General features: G+C 41.6%; 1 protein-coding gene across 2 annotated transcripts in view; it reads right to left on the reverse strand.

Moving 5' to 3' along the window:
• Window positions 1–5,017: 5,017 nt before the first annotated feature.
• LOC143277886 (centrosomal protein of 78 kDa-like) overlaps window positions 5,018–23,275 on the reverse strand; it is a 191,440-nt gene continuing 173,182 nt past the window's right edge. Inside the window, exons 10-19 of one of the 2 annotated variants that reach the window (XM_076582838.1) lie at window positions 22,416–22,532; window positions 18,742–18,869; window positions 15,790–15,988; window positions 15,370–15,447; window positions 14,200–14,372; window positions 10,947–11,110; window positions 10,126–10,305; window positions 8,958–9,209; window positions 6,902–7,075; window positions 5,018–5,247 (exon numbers count right to left, since the gene is read on the reverse strand). In XM_076582838.1, coding sequence (XP_076438953.1) covers window positions 5,240–5,247; window positions 6,902–7,075; window positions 8,958–9,209; window positions 10,126–10,305; window positions 10,947–11,110; window positions 14,200–14,372; window positions 15,370–15,447; window positions 15,790–15,988; window positions 18,742–18,869; window positions 22,416–22,532 — 1,473 coding nt within the window. In that variant the 3' untranslated portion in view covers window positions 5,018–5,239. Of the gene's footprint in view, window positions 7,076–8,957; window positions 9,210–10,125; window positions 10,306–10,946; window positions 11,111–14,199; window positions 14,373–15,369; window positions 15,448–15,789; window positions 15,989–18,741; window positions 18,870–22,415; window positions 22,533–23,275 lie in introns of both variants that reach the window. The other variant, XM_076582837.1, reaches the window with a different exon arrangement.

A 23,275-nucleotide genomic window follows, 5' to 3' on the forward strand; every position in this document is an offset into this window, starting at 1 on the left:
CTGACCTCTTGCAGCCTCTGTGACACCTGTCTGTTAAATTAACTGACCTCTTGCAGCCTCTGTGACACCTGTGTGTTAAATTAACTGACCTCTTGGAGCCTCTGTGACACCTGTCTGTTATATTAACTGACCTCTTGCAGCCTCTGTGACACCTGTGTGTTAAATTAACTGACCTCTTGGAGCCTCTGTGACACCTGTCTGTTAAATTAACTGACCTCTTGCAGCCTCTGTGACACCTGTGTGTTAAATTAACGGACCTCTTGCAGCCTCTGTGACACCTGTGTGTTAAATTAACTGTCCTCTTGCAGCCTCTGTGACACCTGTGTGTTAAATTAACGGACCTCTTGCAGCCTCTGTGACACCTGTGTGACCTCTTGCAGCCTCTGTGACACCTGTGTCTTAAATCAACTGACCTCTTGCAGCCTCTGTGACACCTGTGTGACCTCTTGCAGCCTCTGTGACACCTGTGTGACCTCTTGCAGCCTTCAGTAACACGTGTCTGTTAAATTAACAGACCTCTTGGAGCTTTCTGTGATGACTGTTAAATTAACCCCTAGGCTGCCTGCATGACGAGATAACTCGTCATGGCAAGCATGTATGCTTCGCTGCCTGCATGACGAGATAACTCGTCATCGAAATATTCTGACTTTTCCCTGGTTTGCATTCACTTCATTGGCAAAAATAGTGGTAGCTTTAGCCTGGGGAATCTCTCTAGATTCTATTCATAGCTAGAAACCCCATCTACGTCATGAAGCAGTCCTTTATTTGAACGTTTTGGTTGGGTCACTGTCCAAGTGTTTGCCCGACTTCTCTCCTCGCTCGCTCAACAAAATGTCGGACTGACGCCGTGCTCAAGACATGCGATCGTGATGAACTAAATCAACCATGATTTCTTTCTTTAGCTGATGCTCAGAAGGAATTGAAGCGTAAATTCGAAGAAGTTAGTGATGAACATTTATAGGACGATCTGATAGAAAATAAAGGGAGTAATCAAGCCTCACATCCATCGTATCACTTGGAGAAGTCACAATGTATTGTGTATCTATCTCTTAAAAAAAAAAAATATATATATATTGTGGTTGTTCTAGTATGATTTTGTGTTTGCAGATATCCATTTGTCCAGAAAATATGATGTTTTTGTGCAAATTACCTGACTAATGTTTGTAATGAACAAGTTGAAAATGTGACAAAAAACAAAACACTGATTTCAAAACAACAGCATGTCACTTAAAATGCATAAAATGGTTAAACATCATGTGTTTTGTATTCTTTATTCATTTCCCTTTCAGAAAATATATACTTTTATGGGTCTTTCTCCAATAACAAAGAGCACAGAATTTTTTGAAAATTAATACCCGTTTTTTGTGAAAAAACCCTGGCAAATAGATTTCACTTAAATCTTATTTCCCTGGCAGCGAAAGGGTTAACAGAGGAATTTCATCAATTGAAACTGATCATTAAGACTGCGACATCACAATGGTCTTGGATTCAAAATCCTTTTAAACATTTGAGGAAATTATGAGTGATGCAGACAGTGGAAAAGAAAACGTGACAAGTGATTCAAAGGGTAACTGTGATGAAGAAGAGACCAAGGTTTATTGCTCCTTTTATGCTTGTGTGCTGAGTGCTTTGGTGGGTGAGTTTGTGGAAATATTCACAAAATATTATAAACATGTAATAATTTCAATAGATACTCAGCAAATCACAAAGTGAGCCCTTTTGCTTTATTTCCATGTGAAAGTAGATCTTACTATCTGTCAGTCAGCTGGCATGTGGAAAACAGCTGACCTCAAAAAGGGTCAGCAGTCAAGGTCAAGGTATTAAAAGTTCAGCAAGTTCAGAAACAAATGACGAGTGATGCCACCGGATGTATCCTGTTGATAAAGTCCAGCTACTAGTAAAGTGAAACACCAGCTAAACTTTGAACAATCTTTGTCAGTCTGTGTGGGACAATTTATAGGAATGCCTGCAGAAAAGACCAAGTACTTTTTATGGGTTAAGTAATGGGTTTCTGTCCGTTTCAGGGTATGCAAAATCCATGCCAGATATTTTAACCCTTTCGCTGCCAGGAAAATAAGATTAAAGTGAAATCTATTTGCCAGGGTTTAATTTTCAAAAAATTCTGTGCTCTTTGTTATTGGAGAAAGACCCATAAAAGTATATATTTTCTGAAAGGGAAATGAATAAAGAATACAAAACACATGATGTTTAACCATTTTATGCATTTTAAGTGACATGCTGTTGTTTTGAAATCAGTGTTTTGTTTTTTGTCACATTTTCAACTTGTTCATTACAAACATTAGTCTGGTAATTTGCACAAAAATATCATTTTCTGGACAAATGGATATCTGCACACACAAAATCATACTAGAACAACCACAATATAAAAAAACTGAAAAAGAAATAGATGCATTGTGACTTCTGCAAGTGATAATATGGATGTGAGGCCACGCCCCCTCAGTCTCCACCCCCCTCCTCTTCACCCCTCTCACACAGTCACTTCATCAGACCGCGTTGGCTGAGTGCCAAGAAAATAGCTCATACGGTGCCCTGCTAAAAATTCGTCTGCTAGAGTTGAACAGCCTGCATCACTCACTGATAGTTGTATCTTGGCCACTCTCTTGATTGCTCCCTTTATTTTCTATCAAATCGTCCTATAAATGTTCACCACTGTCTTCTCCTTCGAATTTATGCTCCAATTCTTTCTGAGCATTAGCGAAAGAAAGTAATCTTGGTTGATTTAGTTCGCCACGAGCGCATGTCTTGAGCACGGAGTCAGTCCGACATTTTGTTGAGCGAGCGAGGAGAGGAGCCAGGCAAAGACTGCGGCCAGTAACCCAACCAAAACGTTCAAATAAAGGACTGCCTTATGACGCAGATGGTGTTTCTAGCTATGAATAGAATCCAGAAAGATTCCCCAAGCTAAAGCTACCAGCATTTTTGTCAACGAACTGAATGCAAAGCAGGGAAAAGTCAGAATATTTCGATGACGAGTTATCTCGTCATGCAGGCAGCGAAGCATACATGCTTGCCATGATGAGTTATCTCGTCATGCAGGCAGCCTAGGGGTTAATACATAAGACATGTGACACCTTGTTCTGGTAATGTGTCAAACCAAGTCAGTTTTCTTTTTATCCCATCTGTACACATAAAAAAAAGACAAACAAACTTTTCATGTACTACAAAACATTTATTTATAAAATCACATGCATGACACTTGCACACATATTTAAGATTCAGTCGACATCAGCTATAAGTAAAGGGGACTTAAAAGATGCCGGAGACAACACTTGCTGTCATAAAAAGCTTTATAAATACAGTTGGTATTTTGCTTCAACTGAAAGGGACGGATGGCTTCATAGTGTGCAGAAAGACAAAGCCTCCATGTCTACACAGAAATTAATAGTCATTCAATCTTTTTGACATGTGCAAGTGATTAACACACAATGTTGCAAAAGAAAGTTCTGAAGGGGAAAAAAAAAGAAGCTTGTGACTTGCCATTTAGTAGATTTTTTTTTCTAACAAAAAAAAAGAAAGAAAGAAAAGAAAAAAAGTCCACCATGTGAATCACAATGGTACCAAACATAAACGACAGAAATAAGCTGATTTCAGGACAGGAGTCAAGATGGCTGCTGGAAAAAGAGGGCGTTAGTCAGGGGGGCAAAGGGGAGGTTACCTACTTTTGGGAGGTTATCAGCCGTAGCTACTTTTGCTTTCTCCGCATAGGCGGATAGTAGTTTGCACAGGACAGGAATGTCAGACCCCTGCCAGAGTCTGCACTAGTGGGTCACGGTAAGTATGTTACTTAAACGTAATTTTAGGAAGAAAATTTCCTTTGTGTGATGTCGCCTGTGTCAGTGTGAGAAACTGACTGTGTCAGGTTAACACTGTGGTAGCAGACAGTTCAGTCTGGTTAAACATTCAATGTATCACTGTAACACCAGTGACCAATACATCACTGTAATCATGAGCTTATATGAATAATTTGTTGCTGTTGCTTGATTGTATTACTATACTAAATGAATGAATAAATATTGTATCAACTCAATCATTCAGGGTTTAACAGACTGGCCACAAAATATGGAGGCACAGCCAGGGCAGGGCTGTTCATATCAATGTCACACCAAATGTTTCTTGGTTGCAGGACTTGTGTGAAGAATGCTTCTTAAACTGCTCAGACACTGCAGAGCACTTAGCTAGTCTGTTGTGTGAACAGTGTCCTTTGAGAACCGGCAAAGAGCCTGGTTATCATCATCATCATTAATATCATTACTGCTGAGCTAACTGCACAGGGAGAACACTGCTGTGCCACACAGTGTCTCTTCAGGGCACTGTATCTCACTAATTATGCATTTGAAAATCAATATTAAAAACCAAACTGACATTAAAAGAAGTTAACTGTTAGTTTCTCTTCCTACATTTGTGGCTATTTTCAAGTTTTAACATCTTAGTTTTAGGGGTGTTATTGTTCAGAATGAACAGACAAAAAGTACTGACCTGTACCCTACAGCAATCATCAGACAAATGATAAAACAAAACAACTGTACAATTGCTGCATTTGAACAAAGAAAAGATTAAAGCCAATTTAAGCACCTGTCACAAAGTGGAATCACACACACATGTGGCAGAGTGTATCATCATGTAACGTAACAAATCTGACATCTTTGTCAAACCCTACAGTGTTTAGTCTGTCCTATACCATTCATTCAAACATGTACTGGACACGCATCTTGCATGAAGATATCCAATATTGCATAGAACATCACTTGCACAGCATTTGTTCAAAGGAAGCATAATAACAATGTCAATGTGACAATAAATAACATGCAGGATATCACCACAATGCACATCAAACTGATGCACAATAAAAGTCAGTCTGTGTTGAAGATTCTACTTTCTTGTGTTTGCCACCACTGGCAGCAGGACTTACATTTTGAATGGAGTTGACATTTCTCCTTGGTTTATTGTCCATTCATTACAAGGTGGTTTAGAATAGCTTACAGTGACCATGTCAGTGTCTACATATTCAAACCCAAAGATCACCAGTTCTCTGTTATATCTACAACAATCTTTCAAAGGTCACAAGCAAAACTCAGAATTATAAATGTGTATATTCGAAAAAAGTCTGTGGGCAGCCTTGACACAGCAGGCATCAGAACAAAGTAGACATATGATGGCAACACAGTCTGCAGGTGGCAGTGTATCTGACATTAGCAGCAGGTACCACTGTATCTTTGCATTAGGTTTCTGTAACAAAAACCAATTGAAAACAAGGAAGAATAGTTGAAACAGCCTTTAACAGCCCTCTTCATCCATAAAAAAGGCAATACTGCATGTCACTGTATCACACATGCACAAGAGTTGATCAGTGTGTCCAGTTTCAAAGCTTTACCTGCAAGAAGAACCTGAACAATATTCCTACAGCAGTTAATTAAAAAACAAAACATTTAAAGTATAAACTGGCTTTTAAAAATATTGTTAAAGAATTAAACGTGAGTGGTCAAAACAGTGAGACACATGGGGTTCAAACAAAGGTTGCTTGTCACAGCCACCGTCCATGTCTGTTTGGGTGCAGTTTGTATTTTGCACAGGACAGGAATCAGACCCCTGCCACAGTCTGCACCAGTGGGTCATGGTAAGTGTTAGATTAAATCTAATTTTAGGAAAAATATTTCCTTTTGTTTGATTCAGCAACTTACATCATTCCTCATCAGATATCACATCTTTTTTCTGTTCCACAGAAAATATAACAGAGACACAGAGACTGGGAGAGAAATCTTTGTGTCGTGAAAGTCGGTTTTCAGTTTCAGGGAGGCGTTAAGGTGTGTGGACTGATCCACATCTGTGTTTTAATAGAGACTGAAAAAAAAACAGCAGATGCCTGACCTACGCATAGACCCCTTGTCAGGCCTTGAGATTTCTTAGAAAAAAGAACAAAAAATTAAAGCAACTAAACAGAACTGCTGACAAAACAGTTTACTGGTTATGGTAAAGGGCTTGAAACAAACAAACAAACAAAAAAAAGGTCAACAAAGGCTAATACTAACGATGGAACATCAAGATAAGAGCTGTGAAAACAAGAGTTTACACACATTGATAAGCCATTGACAAATGAGAAAAGAAAAAAGAAAAGAAAAAAAAGACCATTAAATCTGATGATTTGGACCTTCATGGATGACAAGAATTCAACCACTAAACAAGGAGAAACACCTTCAAACAGCTGGAATTCTTTTGATGTATCTTTCTTGCTTCATGAACTCACTCACCAAAGTGTGGTGTAGCAGCCTATTTGTACCCACACTGGTCTTTGCAGGGTAAACATGGCAAGCACAGATCAACTCCGGGTCTGTGTGGATTGACCATTCAACTGTTCAGCTAGTCGGAACTGATCCCCCAGTTGAATTTTACCCCCCCCCCCCTCACACCCACTCCATTCATAATAGATATGGGGGGCTTAGAATGACCCCTGGAGGGAAATTTGGCCCAGTTAGAATCAATCAAAGTAGAACTCTGTCATGTTTGCTTCCGTAAAGTTGAATTGGAGAGAGGAAGGGGGGGTGTTTGTAAAGGCAAGCCCAAAATGGCCCTGTTTCTTTATTATTGGCTGGATTAAATCCCTAGAGACAGAGCAGTTTCAAACCAGAAGGGGTCTGTGCTGATCAGCCACAAACCCTGGGGGTCATTCTACCCAGACCAGAATCATCCAGGGGTCAAACACAGCAGGGGGGGAAGTTCAAGGTTGTGACAGCAGAACGATTCTCATCTCATCCATCTTCTTGACAAAAGAAATAAACGGCAATGTAAAAAGTGAAGGATACAATCCACAAGTGTGTGAGTCATCTGATCGGCCATGCCATGAAGGCAGGCAGCATGACAGCTGGTTAAAAGTCGTCATCCTCACTGTCCAGCATGATGGGTCGGGAGTTGGGTGACTCCAACAGGTCAGCATCGTCACCAATGACCACCACCTCCTCCCGTTCACTGACGAAGGACTGCTCAAAGCTGTCCATGCTGTAGTTGGCTTCACTGGTCCGCGACACTGCTCGGCGCTCTGCTGGGGTGTCGGCCATGTCCCCTGCTGACCCATCACCATGGTTACAGTGTGTGGTACACACCCGTGTGGCACTTTGTTAACTGGAATTATATCATTGTGCTATGAAATGCTGAATGTGAACAATTCTGTTTATTCAGAGAAAAGATACTCACAAAAGCATGGGGGTGGGAGTGGGGTAGTGGAAAGATCCAAAATAAGTCATTGTCTTTTGGATAAATCTATTTTCATGTACACCTATTTCTTGCAGTCTGTTGCAATGACTCCTATCAGCTTCATTCTTTGATCTTTTTCTGCCAGTTCAAGTTAAGGAGTCAAAGTGAAAAGGTACAGTGAAATGATATATCAGGAAGAAAACTGCTATGGGCGCTCAGCTTTTATTCAAGTGTCCATGGATTTTATCGCTGTCTCCCTCCTTCACTGGTACCCAAGACTGACAATGTCAAAGTGTGTGCTCAGTTTTCTTTTCAAAGTTTCCAAAAAATTGTATCCCTCACTTTTAATCTAATTTTGACTTTCTACCATATCACATTCTTTTCTTTTCTTCAGAAAATCTGTGCATTCATGCCAAAAATCAGACTGTCTGTCTATTTATCTACGTGTGTGTGCATATACAAATATATATATATGTATGTATGTGAAATGCTTTTATTTGAGAACATATGTTTATTACTCTTCAGTCTTGTTTAATCAAGTAATCCGTGTGTGTGGGGTGGGTGGGGGTGGGGGTGGGGTTGCAGGTGTGTGCTGATTATCTGGTTGTGGTTTTCCGCAATTTATCTTTATTCTTATCTATTATAATCAATGTGCAGTATAGTAGGCTATGTTTATAATTATATTCAAATAATGTTTCTTAATTCTTTCTGTTTTTACATTAAGAATACTAGTTATTACCTGCAGTGTGTGGATGTATGTATGAAACGGTGTATGTGATATTATTTTTACATTTGTATCTTCGTAATATTCGTAAAAGCTGTTGTTGATTTTTACAGTTATGGTCCCCATGTTGTTTACTTGTCTATGTTGTGATAATGCACCTGACCAAATTTCTCCAGTTGGAGATAATAAAGTTATTCTTATCTTATTCTTATCTTATCTTATGTATGCATGTATGTATGTATATCCTCCCATATAACTCCATGTCATTTCACTCCATGATGATCATCCCTCCACTTGGGAAGAAGAAGAAAAAACAACTTGAAAGAATCTTAACTGACATGCTTGTCTTGATACAAAAAAAAAAAAAAAAAAAAGAAGAAAAAAAGGAAAGAAAAGAAATCGCTAAATTGGAAATCCGCACAAGGAAATACGTATACATATACATATATATATATATAATTTTTTACCCATCCCATGATACTTTACTGCACATCACTTCACTCCATGAGGAGCACCCCTCCATGTGGGAAGGAGTGACTGACTTTCATCCTGAAAACATTTGTGTCTACAGGCCAGGGACTGCTTCATTATCTGGAATGTGTGTCAAGACCAAAACAAAGTGAAATGAAGGAAGAACAAAAAATCATCCCCCCAAAATTCCCAATTTGCCGATAGAAGTGACTGATTTTTGTAACACTGAAAAGTTTGTGGCAGAGGCCCAGGGGCTGCTTAACTGAAGGCGCATGTCGTAATTCTGACACAGATTAAAATAAAGGGAAAACCCTCACGCAACCATCACAAACTGCCAGAATGCCAAAAAGGAATTCTGTGAAATACAGAAATACTCCCACCAATTCTTTTTTTCCTTCTTCTTCTAAAAAAACAAAACAAAAAAAAACAAACAAACAAAAAACAAACAAAAATCAAAGAAATCAGTGCATTCAAGTGCAAGGCATGTATTATATTGTTATTTTCTCCCCCACAACACTACACTTCATGAAGACCCCCCCCCCCCCCTCCTCCTCACCTTTCCCCTCCTCCCTGCCGGCAGCAGTCCTGTGTCTCGGGGTGGGGACAGGGCGGGGGGAGGGTTCGTCCTCGGGTCCCTTCAGAACCTTGTCCGAGTCCTGTGTGGGGGTGGGGTTCATGCGGCGACCCGACAATGGGTCAGAGGGAGAGTCCACGTTGGGGGGTGTGTGGGTCACTTCACCTTCCTCCTGGGGGGTGGTGGAGGAGGTGGCATGTGTCGCCTTGGGATCCACAGCAAGGTCGCCCGACACTGCAGGAGATACAATAATGATAACAGTTAAAGATTACATTGCACTGGATCTTGTGTGGAGACAAATGAAAACGTTTTTATGCCAGTCATTCATTCAGAGTACTCTCTGATTCTGAGGGATGAAAGACAAAACTTGGAAATATATGTAAACAGAAAGCCTGACACAGTGTGGACCAGAAATGGGAGGGATGGGGAGGTAGTTTTGAAAGACTTACAAGAGCTGAGTACAGGAATATGACAAAGCCAAAGACAGAGCTCATTCCAAGTAGAAGGTCGAGAGATAGGAGGAACAGTGGGTGAGTGTGGAGTACTGGAATCTGGGAATGTGGAGACATGGCAGGGTAGGAGAGAGTGTAGGTGTTCAGGATGATGGAAAACACATTTACACATCAACTTTTGTTTTTATTGTTAGTGTCTTTTGATGATATAGTCCTTGTAGTAACAGCACCCAAGGCTTTTGGAACAGCATGACAGAACTGAACAAATCATCATTTTGGAGAGATGGTAAGGAAATGAACATAATCATCATTTTGGAGAGATGGTAAGGAAATGAACAAATCATCATTTTGGAGAGATGGTAAGGAAATGAACAAATCATCATTTTGGAGAGATGGTAAGGAAATGAACAAATCATCATTTTGGAGAGATGGTAAGGAAATGAACATAATCATCATTTTGGAGAGATGGTAAGGAAATGAACATAATCATCATTTTGGAGAGATGGTAAGGAAATGAACAAAGTATTTGTAGAAAAACACGAGTGGTAGCTTCATATTTTTGTGTGTGACAAAATCAAAAAGTTGAGTAAAACAATTACTGTTCATGTTAGCAAACTGTTTATGTTGTCAAAATGATCATTCAGACACATGACTCATGATGAGAGACATAAACCATGACTAAACGAGCAGCGACTCACGCTGTGTCAGGGGGCTGATAGGAAGGGGGTCAACGGAGATCCCTGACGTGAAGGCACCGCTGGTTTGACGCAACAGTCGCCGGTAAACCTCGTCCGCTTCCGCCTTCTCCTTCAGGTAGGCCGTGCTGTTGATGTGACCCATTGTGTGACCTCCAGCCTGACGCACACTGCCTGCAGACCCTGGGACAGTACAACAAGGCTGCTGGTCAGCTGGAGTAGTTATCTTGTGTGTGCTATTTATATCTATATATTTGTGTGTGTATACATATGGGTGTGTGCATGTGTTTATAATTATAGTTTTATATCTGTGTAACCCCCTTCAGGGAGGCCTAAACTGAATAAACTTTGTTTCATTTCGTTTCATCAGCTGGGGTGTTGTGGTAATGATGATGGAGGCGAAGAGAGACAGAGGGGTGGGGAAGAGGGAGAGAGAAAGAGAGGGAGAAAGAGAGGGACAGAAAAAGAGAGGGAGAGAGAGAGGGACAGAAAAAGAGGTATGGCTGGGTGGAGGGAGAGAGTGCATGAGAGAGACTGAGTTTGTGGAGACAAGAAAGGGGAAGAGAGGAGAGAGGGAGAATGAGAGACAGAGACAGTGGGAGTGAGAGAGGTGGTGGGGAAGACAAGACAATGCACAAAAACATAACATATATAGCACCATGAATCTCACATTGCCATGAAATTAAAGATCATCATATAATGGACAAGAGGGGGACTCACACACACAAACAGACAAAAAAGAAATGAGCGCATGAACAATTACTGAGAAGGCAAACAAAACTTGACACCCACAGACCAACACACAGTCAGCACCAGTCACTGACCAGGACGCAAGTTATCGGACCGCTGCACGTGACTGCCCCGTGAGGGTCTGTTGCCATGGATGGTGGACATGTTGGCTAGGGACTTGTTGGGCGACTTGAGGAAGCTGCGACTGAACGACATCTGGTCCTCCGTCAGCCCTGCCATGGTGATCAGCTCTCCCAGTCTGTCATACAGCACTGTGTGTTAGTCATCTGTCACGGCTCATTGGCGATCTGTGTACGTGCTGTGTGCACCTCTCTTCTCCTTCCCTCTTTCCCCCTCCCTTCTTCCCCCCTCTCTCTCTTCCTCTCTCCTTCATCACCCTCTCTCCTTCGTGTATATGCTCAGTTTAACACTGGGCGTATGCACGTGCATCTCTGGGATATGTGTGTGGCATGTTCCTATTCCTTGAGCATTTTTGAACTCTAAGCGAGTTCAGAAATTAATGTAGGCTAGGTAGACAGATTCAGCTGAGATTTTGATGCCAGGCTCTCTTAGAGACAGGTCGCCGTTCCAGCATGTGAGCTGCTGGGTGCCGTCTGACAGAAGTAGTGGGGCGTTTTCCTTGTCACCCTCTTCTTCCTCTGTGTGTGGTCTGTGTTTTCACTCTGGGCCAGAGGTATGCCTGTTTGTCTACCTGGTGACAGGTGAGGGAGTTGTGTATTTGTATTTGTGATAGATGCAATCAAAGAAGAGAGAGAGGAGGCTAGGCACATCAGAGAAGGAGGAGGCTAGGCGCATCAGAGAAGAGGAGGCTAGGCGCATCAGAGAAGAAGAGGAGGCTAGGCACATCAGAGAAGGAGGAGGCTAGGCGCATCAGAGAAAAGAAAGAGGAGGCTAGGAGCATCAGAGAAAAGAAAGAGGAGGCTAGGCGCATCAGAGAAGAGAAAGAGGAGGCTAGGCGCATCAGAGAAAAGAAAGAGGAGGCTAGGCACATCAGAGAAGAGAAAGAGGAGGCTAGGCGCATCAGAGAAGAGAAAGAGGAGGCTAGGCGCATCAGAGAAGAGAAAGAGGAGGCTAGGCGCATCAGAGAAGAGAAAGAGGAGGCTAGGCACATCAGAGAAGGAGGAGGCTAGGTGCATCAGAGAAGAAGAGGACGCTAGGTGCATCAGAGAAGAGAAAGAGGAGGCTAGGCGCATCAGAGAAGAGAAAGAGGAGGCTAGGCGCATCAGAGAAGAAGAGAAGGCTAGGCGCATCAGAGAAGAAGAGGACGCTAGGTGCATCAGAGAAGAAAGGCGTATCCAAGAAGATAGGGAGGAAGCTAGACAAACAAGGGAGGAGGACAGGTTGTTCAGGGAGACAGTTGGAGGAGAGGTTGTTCAGGGAGAGACAGTTGGAGGACAGGTTGTTCAGGGAGAGACAATTGGAGGAGAGGTTGTTCAGGGAGAGACAGTTGGAGGACAGGTTGTTCAGGGAGACAGTTGGAGGAGAGGTTGTTCAGGGAGACAGTTGGAGGACAGGTTGTTCAGGGAGAGACAGTTGGAGGACAGGTTGTTCAGGGAGAGACAGTTGGAGGACAGGTTGTTCAGGGAGACAGTTGGAGGAGGAGAGGTTGTTCAGGGAGAGACAGTTGCAGGAGGAGAGGTTGTTCAGGGAGAGACAGTTGGAGGAGGAGAGGTTGTTCAGGGAGAGACAGTTGGAGGAGAGGTTGTTCAGGGAGAGACAGTTGGAGGAGGAGAGGTTGTTCAGGGAGACAGTTGGAGGAGAGGTTGTTCAGGGAGACAGTTGGAGGAGAGGTTGTTCAGGGAGACAGTTGGAGGACAGGTTGTTCAGGGAGAGACAGTTGGAGGACAGGTTGTTCAGGGAGAGACAGTTGGAGGACAGGTTGTTCAGGGAGACAGTTGGAGGAGGAGAGGTTGTTCAGGGAGAGACAGTTGCAGGAGGAGAGGTTGTTCAGGGAGAGACAGTTGGAGGAGAGGTTGTTCAGGGAGAGACAGTTGGAGGAGGAGAGGTTGTTCAGGGAGACAGTTGGAGGAGAGGTTGTTCAGGGAGACAGTTGGAGGAGGAGAGGTTGTTCAGGGAGACAGTTGGAGGAGAGGTTGTTCAGGGAGACAGTTGGAGGAGGAGAGGTTGTTCAGGGAGACAGTTGGAGGAGGAGAGGTTGTTCAGGGAGACAGTTGGAGGAGGACAGGTTGTTCAGGGAGACAGTTGGAGGAGGAGAGGTTGTTCAGGGAGACAGTTGGAGGAGAGGTTGTTCAGGGAGACAGTTGGAGGACAGGTTGTTCAGGGAGACAGTTGGAGGAGGAGAGGTTGTTCAGGGAGACAGTTGGAGGAGGAGAGGTTGTTCTGGGAGAGACAGTTGGAGGAGGAGAGGTTGTTCTGGGAGAGACAGTTGGAGGAGAGGCTGTTCAGGGAGAGACAGTTGGAGGACAGGTTGTTCTGGGAGACAGTTGGAGGAGGAGAGGTTGTTCTGGGAGAGACAGTTGGAGGAGGACAGGCTGTTCAGGGAGAGACAGTTGGAGGAGGAGAGGTTGTTCTGGGAGAGACAGTTGGAGGAGGACAGGTTGTTCTGGGAGAGACAGTTGGAGGAGGAGAGGTTGTTCTGGGAGAGACAGTTGGAGGAGGAGAGGTTGTTCTGGGAGAGACAGTTGGAGGAGAGGTTGTTCTGGGAGAGACAGTTGGAGGAGAGGTTGTTCTGGGAGAGACAGTTGGAGGAGAGGCTGTTCAGGGAGAGACAGTTGGAGGAGGAGAGGTTGTTCTGGGAGAGACAGTTGGAGGAGAGGTTGTTCAGGGAGAGACAGTTGGAGGACAGGTTGTTCTGGGAGAGACAGTTGGAGGAGGAGAGGTTGTTCTGGGAGAGACAGTTGGAGGAGAGGCTGTTCAGGGAGAGACAGTTGGAGGAGGAGAGGTTGTTCTGGGAGAGACAGTTGGAGGAGAGGTTGTTCAGGGAGAGACAGTTGGAGGAGGACAGGCTGTTCAGGGAGAGACAGTTGGAGGAGGAGAGGTTGTTCTGGGAGAGACAGTTGGAGGAGGACAGGTTGTTCAGGGAGAGACAGTTGGAGGAGGACAGGTTGTTCAGGGAGAGACAGTTGGAGGAGGACAGTTTGTTCAGGGAGAGACAGTTGGAGGATGTTTGGAAATAATTTGATTACTGTCAGAATATGGAAACCATTTGACTGCTATTAGTGCTACTGGAGTATGAAAATCTTTGCACTCTTATGGAACATAAATATCCTTTAAGTGACAGAGTAAGGAAATATTGTAAACTACTGTTACAGTATGGGAATCCTGTGACTGCAGTTAGAGTAAGGAATGATAAGCTGCCAGCAGTACCCTGCCTCACGTAGCATGTCAAGGAAGGCGTGGAACTGTTTGAAGGACGACTCAATGCTGTCCAGCACACTGTCATCATGGATCATCGACGCTTCATGGGCGTGCTGTCCTGATGCGCTGCGCAATTTGGCTATCCTCAGGTCGTCCTCCAGTCGTCGGTTTTCCATCATCAACTGACAACAACAACAGTCACAACACAAACTTCTGTATTATTGTTGTTATTTCACCCCTGAAAACTAAGTATGGCTGCCTACATGGCGGAGGTACAAAACAGTCATACACATAAAAACCCATTTGTATGAGTGAAGGTGGGAGCAGCAGCCCATGAATGATGCTATCCTAATTATTAACATACCTAATCATGCTGATACAGGGTTGTGAATTCAAGTTTGAATTTTTCTTAACATCCTGCCCTTTTTAAAGAAAACACCACAAAGATTTTTAAAACAAAATTTTTGGACAGGACAACATCAAACTATTTCCTCACTGCGACCAGGTATGACTGGGTACCTGAGTTCTGTTGGAATAGGAGAGATTTGGGCCCTGCTGTTTAGGCCTTTAAAAGGCTAACTGGTTTCTATTAACTTTTCCAAACCATACATACAAACCCTGTTATATCCAAGGTGATTGCACAGGGCCACACCAAGGCTGAACACATTCTACTATCAATTCCATACAGCCTGAAAAGGTGGAAATCTGGAAAAGGAAAGCAGACACAGGTACAGCCACATTCACAAACCTAGGACATTCCTCTGATCATCATTCCATCAACATGATAAAACATATAAACACAATCATACATAACAAATGAGATATAAAAACAGGCATAAAAGAACGCCAGCAGGCAACTCAAATGCCTGTTTCATAAAAGAATAAACATGGCAAAAAACAACAACAATTATCAAGTCCAGAAAAATACTTTAAAATGTTCAACGCTTTCTAGAAAAAACATAGGTGAATGCAAAAAATAGCAAAAAAAAGAAAAAAAAAAGAAGAAAAAAAAGAAAAAAAAAAGTGAAAGTGAAAAACAAAGACAGCAATAGAAAAGAGGAATTTTCTGGCAAAGAAATCTCAGGAAGTGGGGACACTGTTTATTATGAAAGAGCTCCTAGCACCCCCTCATGGGGCAGCCATACTCGGTTTTCAGACTGATGACATGTGACTTCTCACCTGCATGACACGGTTATCTGACTTGGAACGCTCCTCACGCTCTTCCTTCAACATTCGTCGCATCTGCTCCAATTCCACCTTGACACAGAAAACAGTGAGTTAATATCATACCTCTCTGTACGACACTGTGTGAGGGGGTCCAGTGTGGGCAGTGTCATTGTGTGTGCCTTTAGTTTCCATTTAAACTAAAACAAAACAATAACCATCATGCTAGACACACCCTACACAATACCAGCAAAATATAACAATGCCAGTAAAATGTACTGATCAACGTTAGACTTGAACAACAAATCAAAAAGACTGCCATTCTACCCATACAATATATTCACACTTACACATAAACAAAACCAACAAAATACCAGCCCCTCACCCCCATTTCCAAAAAAAACCAAGGAAAGCACATTCCCCAATCACACTCACATGAAGTGCCCGTATTTCTTGTTCCCGCCGTTTCTGCACGTCAGTGCTGATACGATCCTCCTCCATCATCTTCAGTTCCACCATGGTGTCCAGTGACTGGTCCACACAGCTGTCCTCCCGCGTGATCAGGACTGATGTGGTCTCTGCCTCACTCAATTCGTCGATTGGCTTCCGTGGTGTTCGCTCCGGTGGGAAGCCCCTGTATTCCGACATATCACTGATTGCACAGCTTAAGCATGTTTTGTTGAAAAGTAGGATATGATTATTTTGTTTTGTTGTGGTAGGAGTTGTAGTAGTAGAAGCAGCAGCAATAGCAGTAATAGTGGCAATAGTTGTAGCAGTTGTATTGCACAAGGGCTTTTCAATAAGTTCTGAGATGTGACTTCTTCTGTGAAGAGGGGCGCGACTCTGCTGCTGACCCGAGGCTCAAAGTTTGCTCTGTCAGTATTTCATGTCTTAAAGTTAAATTTGTCTTCATTTTCTTTTCATATGATGATTGATGTTTGCATAGTGGTAAGGGAAGTGTGTATGGGTTATTTGTTTATTTTCATTTCATTTGTGTCTTAAAATATCATAATTTTTTTTTACTGAATATTTTCCTTTTATATGACTAGAATGTTTCACTTTTATCTTAAAATGTAAATTTTGTTTTCTTACTTGAATGTTCCTTGAATGTTTACATGATAATTCATTTGAGCATTATGATCAAGGAAGGGTGAGCCAGTTGCTTATTTGTTTTTCAATTTCATGTGGTTGAGCATTTGTCTTTTAAAATGTTATAATAATCTTACTGATTATTTTCCTTTTTATGATTGAAACAAACATACACGTGCGTGCACATGCGCGTGCACACACTCGCGCACATGGAGGCACAGGCACACACACACACGTGTGCACACACATGCACACCTACACACACACGCATACGCATGCGCACAACACACACAGTTGTTTCACTCTATCTTATAATGTAATACTGTCTTACCTAAATGTTTTTCTTTTCATATAACTGATATGTGTGTGAAGGGTGTGTTAATTATTCATTTTTCTCTTTGATATTTGCTGACAGGCATACTGAGTGAGCTGAAATAGAATTTTCTGTCTTGGTTGAAGCAGACATTAAAGTATTTTGAACTGAAATGAATTGAATAATTTATGAACAGACGAAAGAAATTATTATGTCATGATAATCACCACTTTCATCATAGCATTCACACATATTTTCTGGCCATTGAATTTTTAACTGTAAAGCAAATGTACGGCCAGGTTGACTGTGCTTCTCGAGCCAACACTGAACTGAGCAGAAGTGATTTTCTTGCAGTGATTCTGTGTGACTTATGAAAAGGCATGTCTCCAGAAGAATGCCTTTCATGGTTGTCCATGTGTTCAGGGAAACAGTCTCCATTCAGGGCCACAGTTTCCAGGTGGTACAGAGAATTTCAGCTCAGAAAACTGACATTTGAAGATGACAACTCTACCCACCATCCAGTAACAGCAGTTACCGTGGACAATGTAACCATGACAAGGGCATTGATCAAAGACAATGCCACAATTACAAATGAGAAGATACAACAGGCAATAGGCATTTCACTGGGAAGCCTGAGTACAGTCCTGCACGATCAGCTTGGTGTCAGGTGATGCTGCATCCACTGAGTCCTTCACAACTTCACAACTGAAGAGGTCAAGAGGGTTTTTTGAGTAGAATGGTGTACCTTCATGTTGAGGAATTCACTGGAGGACATTCAAATTGTGACTGGGAAATCCTGACTGGAGACGAAATATGGGTCTTTCAACACAACCTGGACACCATGCAGATGGCTGTGCGGGTCATCCCAGGTGAGGACCCACCTGTACAGTTGAAGAGATCAACGAGTGCTGGCAAACAAATGGTGGTGAGTATCTTCTCCAGATCTGGCCACATAGCCACGGTATCTCTCGAGGAAAGGAAGACAGTGACCCCAACTGCTATCAACTGTGCCTACCCAAGGTCTTTGAGGAATGGTGCAAGCGCCGCCCATGCATTGGTACCTATGGCTTGCTGTACCACCACGACAATACCAGCACTCACACTGCAGCAGAAACTCTTCATCCACCTTTCTTGCCACACCTGGCTCCATGTGACTGGTTTCTGTTCTTTTCCATCAAGAAGCAGTTGCAGGGAAAGAAAGTCCAGACCTCTCAATGTGCCTGAGCACACTTCAAGGGTGTTATCTCCTCCATACCCCAGTCAGCATGGTCAAGTTCTTTAACAAGTGGTTTGACACAATCACCCAGTGCATCAGGGCTGAGAGAGGGTACTTCAAGAAACTGGACCAGTCTGCTTGCTGATAGGTGTTGTCAGAAAGCCACATCTCAGAACTTAACAGCCATTGTTGTAAGTTTTTAAAAAAAATCATTTTATTAGTATCACTATTATTATTACTACTACCTTTTTCTATATTATAATTATTATTCATTTATTTATTTATTTATGTAAGCTTATCTATTATTTATTCCCCTGTTTTTTTTTTGTTTTTTTTTTTTTTTTGCTGTTGTTTTTTCTCAAGGCCTGACTAAGCGCGTTGGGTTACGCTGCTGGTCAGGCATCTGCTTGGCAGATGTGGTGTAGCGTATATGGTTTGTCCGAACGCAGTGACGCCTCCTTGAGCAACTGAAACTGAAACTGAAACTGTTGTAAGTTAGGTCAGAAAAGGGTTAGGCAAATCAGCGTGGACAGAATGACACCAAAGTTACTCTATGAAACAAAGACAGACTGTTCAAAAGCTTTACAGCTTGTTTTGTCAAATTCAAAATCAAAAACACTTTATTAATCCACATGGATATGTGCAATCCCTTCTTCCTCCATCAGGCGTTGACAGCCTACCACAGGTACACTGAGAAAATTACACTGAAATGAACTGATCAAACAGAATATAGTTCCACCCTCTCCCCCCAGGGCAGGTAGGTATGTACCTGTATCTGTTGGCGCGGGCAGCAGTCCTCCATGGCAGGCCCGGTGTGGGCTTCAGGCTGTCCAGCAGGTCCTGTCTGGACACAGAGCTGGTCGACTTGCTGCGCCGGTGACCGCTGCCCGGCGTGACCTGTGGTGGGGGGCACACACACACTTCTCAGGAACAAGTTGGACATTCAACATTGGGGCATTTTTATAGGAACATTTTGGACATTCTTATAAAAGAATGATCTGAACATATAAAAACAAAAACAAAAGATTTTAGACATTTTTTTAGGAACAATTTGGACATCAACATCTGGAAATGTTTTACAGGAATAATTTGTGCCCAACACTTGGCTTATATCACAGATTGACATAAGTTTACATTTGGGCCAACAGCAAAGTGAGAGCTGTATTATCAATGGTTTCTCCAGTCAATGGGAAATCATTTACAGCTAAGTCTTTTGTGAAGGATTATGACTCACAAACTAGGAGGCAAAATTGCACTGGCTCTTAGTGCTGCAGCCTTGTGGGCTGGTTGGCCTTTGGGAACCATCCCAACGCCGAATGTCCTGAAACCCACTTGGCTGAGAGAGTGGGGATGTAACTTGGGCAAGACACTCTCCATTATAATCAAATTCTAGCCCAAATAGTCAGAACAGCAGCTGCCTCCTCTGCTGTTCCGATGGTCATAGTCGGACACGACTAACTATCATATATATATATATATATATATATATATATATATATATATATATATACAGGAATAATTTGGACATTTTTTAAAGCAACAATTTGAATATTTTTTTCAGGAACAATTTGGACAATTTAAACATTTTCAAGGAACAGTTTGGGCAAACATTTTAAGAAATCTTTGGATATCTTTTTCAGGAACAATTCTGACATTTAACAATTGGACTTTTTTTCTAAAGAAGAATTTGGACATTTTTTGGAACAATTTTGACATTTTATGGAAATAATTGACTTATTTCATCTTATTTCATTTTTTAATAACAATTTGGACATTTTATGGAACAATTAGGACAGTTATAAATATGGACATTTCTAATAAACAGTTTGGATAATTTTAAAGAAACATTTTGACATTTTCTTAAGAAACAATCAGGACATCTGTTTTTCTTTGGAACAATGACATTTTTTTTTTAAAGGAACTGAACACTAGAGATCTGCAGCTGCATTGGCAAACACATGTTTACCTGCACTACATATACAGATCTACAACATTTACCAACGTTTGATAGTTCCAGTTTCAAAGAAGTGTCACAGCATGCATGCTGATCCATACACACTACACCACATCCGCTATTCAACCCGAAAAAGAGAGGATGCTGATGCCTGACCCACACATAAACCAGGACACTGGTCAGACCTTGACAGCCTGCCATAGGTATACACAAAACATCAGCCTGTTGACATATGTGGAGTGATATACACAAAACATCAGCCTGTTGACATATGTGGAGTGATATACACAAAACATCAGCCTGTTGACATATGTGGAGTGATATACACAAAACATCAGCCTGTTGACATATGTGGAGTGATATACACAAAACATCAGCCTGTTGACATATGTGGAGTGATATACACAAAACATCAGCTTGTTGACATATGTGGAGTGATATACACAAAACATCAGCCTGTTGACATATGTGGTGTGATATACACAAAACATCAGCCTGTTGACATATGTGGAGTGATATACACAAAACATCAGCCTGTTGACATATGTGGTGTGATATACACAAAACATCAGCCTGTTGACATATGTGGAGTGATATACACAAAACATCAGCCTGTTGACATATGTGGAGTGATATACAGAAAACATCAGCCTGTTGACATATGTGGAGTGATATACAGAAAACATCTGCCTGTCGACATATGTGGAGTGATATACACAAAACATCTGCCTGTTGACATATGTGGAGTGATATACACAAAACATCAGCCTGTTGACATATGTGGAGTGATATACACAAAACATCAGCCTGTTGACATATGTGGAGTGATATACACAAAACATCAGCCTGTCGACATATGTGGAGTGATATACAGAAAACATCTGCCTGTTGACATATGTGGAGTGATGGCCTAGAGGTAACACGTCCGCCTAGGAAGCAAACAAGAGAATCTGAGCGCGCTGGTTCGAATCATGGCACAGCCGCCAATATTTTCTCCCCCTCCACTAGACCTTGAGTGGTGGTCTGGATGCTAGTCATTCGGATGAGACAATAAACAGAGGTCTCGTGTGCACCATGCACTTAGTGCACGTAAAAGAACCCATGGCAACAAAAGGGTTGTTCCTGGCAAAATTCTGTAGAGAAATCCACTTTGATAGGAAAAACAAATAAAACTGCATGTAGGAAAAAATACAAAAAAAGAAAAAGAAAAAAAAAGGGTGACGTGCTCTCCGTGGGCACAGCAGCCTGAATTTCACACAGAGAAATCTGTTGTGATAAAAAGAAATACAAATACAAATACATGCTATGCTTATATGCCCAAAAAATCAATTTCTGTTTTTGGAAGACTGGTTGTTATTTGACTGGAGGAAGACAGCACATGACAGGCAGCGGTGTAGATCACCCGTGGTGGCCTTATGCCACAGGGCATGAAGAAATGAAGATCAAATAATATTGGTGGACACATTCTGTATACTAATATCAGTAACACTACTATGATCTTTCTTGTTTGTGTGCTTTATTCTTTTCTTTTTTACCTGTTACACATGCTGTGCTGTATGTAAAAAAAAAGAAGAAGAAGAAATAAGGAAAAATAAAGGTTGACACACAGTATAACATAGCAGAATACAAGACAGTACAATATAATGCAATACAAGACAATACAGTATAATGCAATACAAAACAGTACAATATAATGCAATACAAGACAATACAGTATAATGCATACAAGACAGTACAATATAATGCAATAGAAGACAGTACAAAATAATGCATACAAGACTACAATATAATGCATACAAGACAGTACAATGTAATGCAATACAAGACAGTACAATATAATGCATACAAGACAGTACAATGTAATGCAATACAAGACAGTACAATGTAATGCAATACAAGACAGTACAATATAATGCAATACAAGACAGTACAATATAATGCATACAAGACAGTACAATGTAATGCAATACAAGACAGTACAATATAATGCATACAAGACAGTACAATGTAATGCAATACAAGACAGTACAATGTAATGCAATACAAGACAGTACAATGTAATGCAATACAAGACAGTACAATGTAATGCAATACAATACAGTAGTGATAAGAAACTCTAGGGACAGCTGGACAGTACAAGGTCTTCAAAGAAGCCCCCCTCAGTCAAGTGTTTCGGCCCTTAACTTCTTACACTCTAATGGGGCCGGGCTGCACCCACGTCATGACTCCTGGATGCCCTTGTATTGTTGCCATTTAAAAATTCTTTTTTTTCCGGTCCTCAGCAGGTTTGAACCCGCGCCTCCAGGGTGGTCGCCACTTCAGGACTGAGTCACTTTTTCTGGCAGGCGTTTTAACCACTGAGCTGTCATACGTCTGATATAATGCAATACAAGACAGTACAATATAATGCAATACAATACAGTACAGCACATCACAGCACAGCACAAATCAAAGCAAGGAGCATTCAGCAGACTGTCCACAGTGCCCACCTTAATGGTGGTTTTCTTCCCGATGCTGTTGTTCAGGACTTTGGTTGTTTTACGGCGACTTCGTTGAGGCTTACTGGGCGTCTTCTCTTCTTCCACGGCTGGCTCAATCCACTGGAACTGTGCAGTAATAATCATGATAATAACAACAAATCAATGACAATAATAATGATAATAACGCAAGTAATAATGGTAGATTAAATTATGATAATGATATTGATAACAATGAAAAAAAATCTCCGAACATCAACAGAATGCTGCTTTCTGGGATAATAAAGTAAAATAATTCAGTCATGATCGAGTCAGAGTGTCAGTCATAATATAAAAAAAAACAATAAAAAAAACAAACACCTGTGGTCTACCCATCCAAGAGCTATTCAGGCAATGAGTTGAGTGAAACAACCTCAAGTTGTTCAAAGCTGCAATCACTGTGTGTTGGAATGGCAACCCCCACATTTTAAAAATTCAAAATAAAAGAAAACAATAACAAAACAATAAGAATTATTAACTCTTTTATCTATTTCCTTGAATACTTTGAAAAGAAAAGTGATATTCATGAGGGGAAAAGGGATTTAGAAATTGTTTTTCTTATTATGTGTGGATAGTGAGGGGAGCTCACTCTTCACTGGTATATTCGACATGAAATGAAGTTGCCTCCCATGTACCACATCATGACAGCAGCAAGGTACAGCAGGAATTAAAACCAGTTCCAATGAACCGACACCATCCACTCTTACTGATGACAGCCACATCATTAAAACCATAACTCTGTATGGATAATGATGGATAAATTATCCAAACAATATAGGCATCTAAACCCTGGGTAAGACTCACTGACAAAAAAAAAGAAAAAAGAAAAAAAA

This window comes from Babylonia areolata, chromosome 35 (genome assembly GCF_041734735.1).
Source record: "Babylonia areolata isolate BAREFJ2019XMU chromosome 35, ASM4173473v1, whole genome shotgun sequence".
Taxonomy (NCBI): Eukaryota; Metazoa; Mollusca; class Gastropoda; order Neogastropoda; family Buccinidae; genus Babylonia; species Babylonia areolata.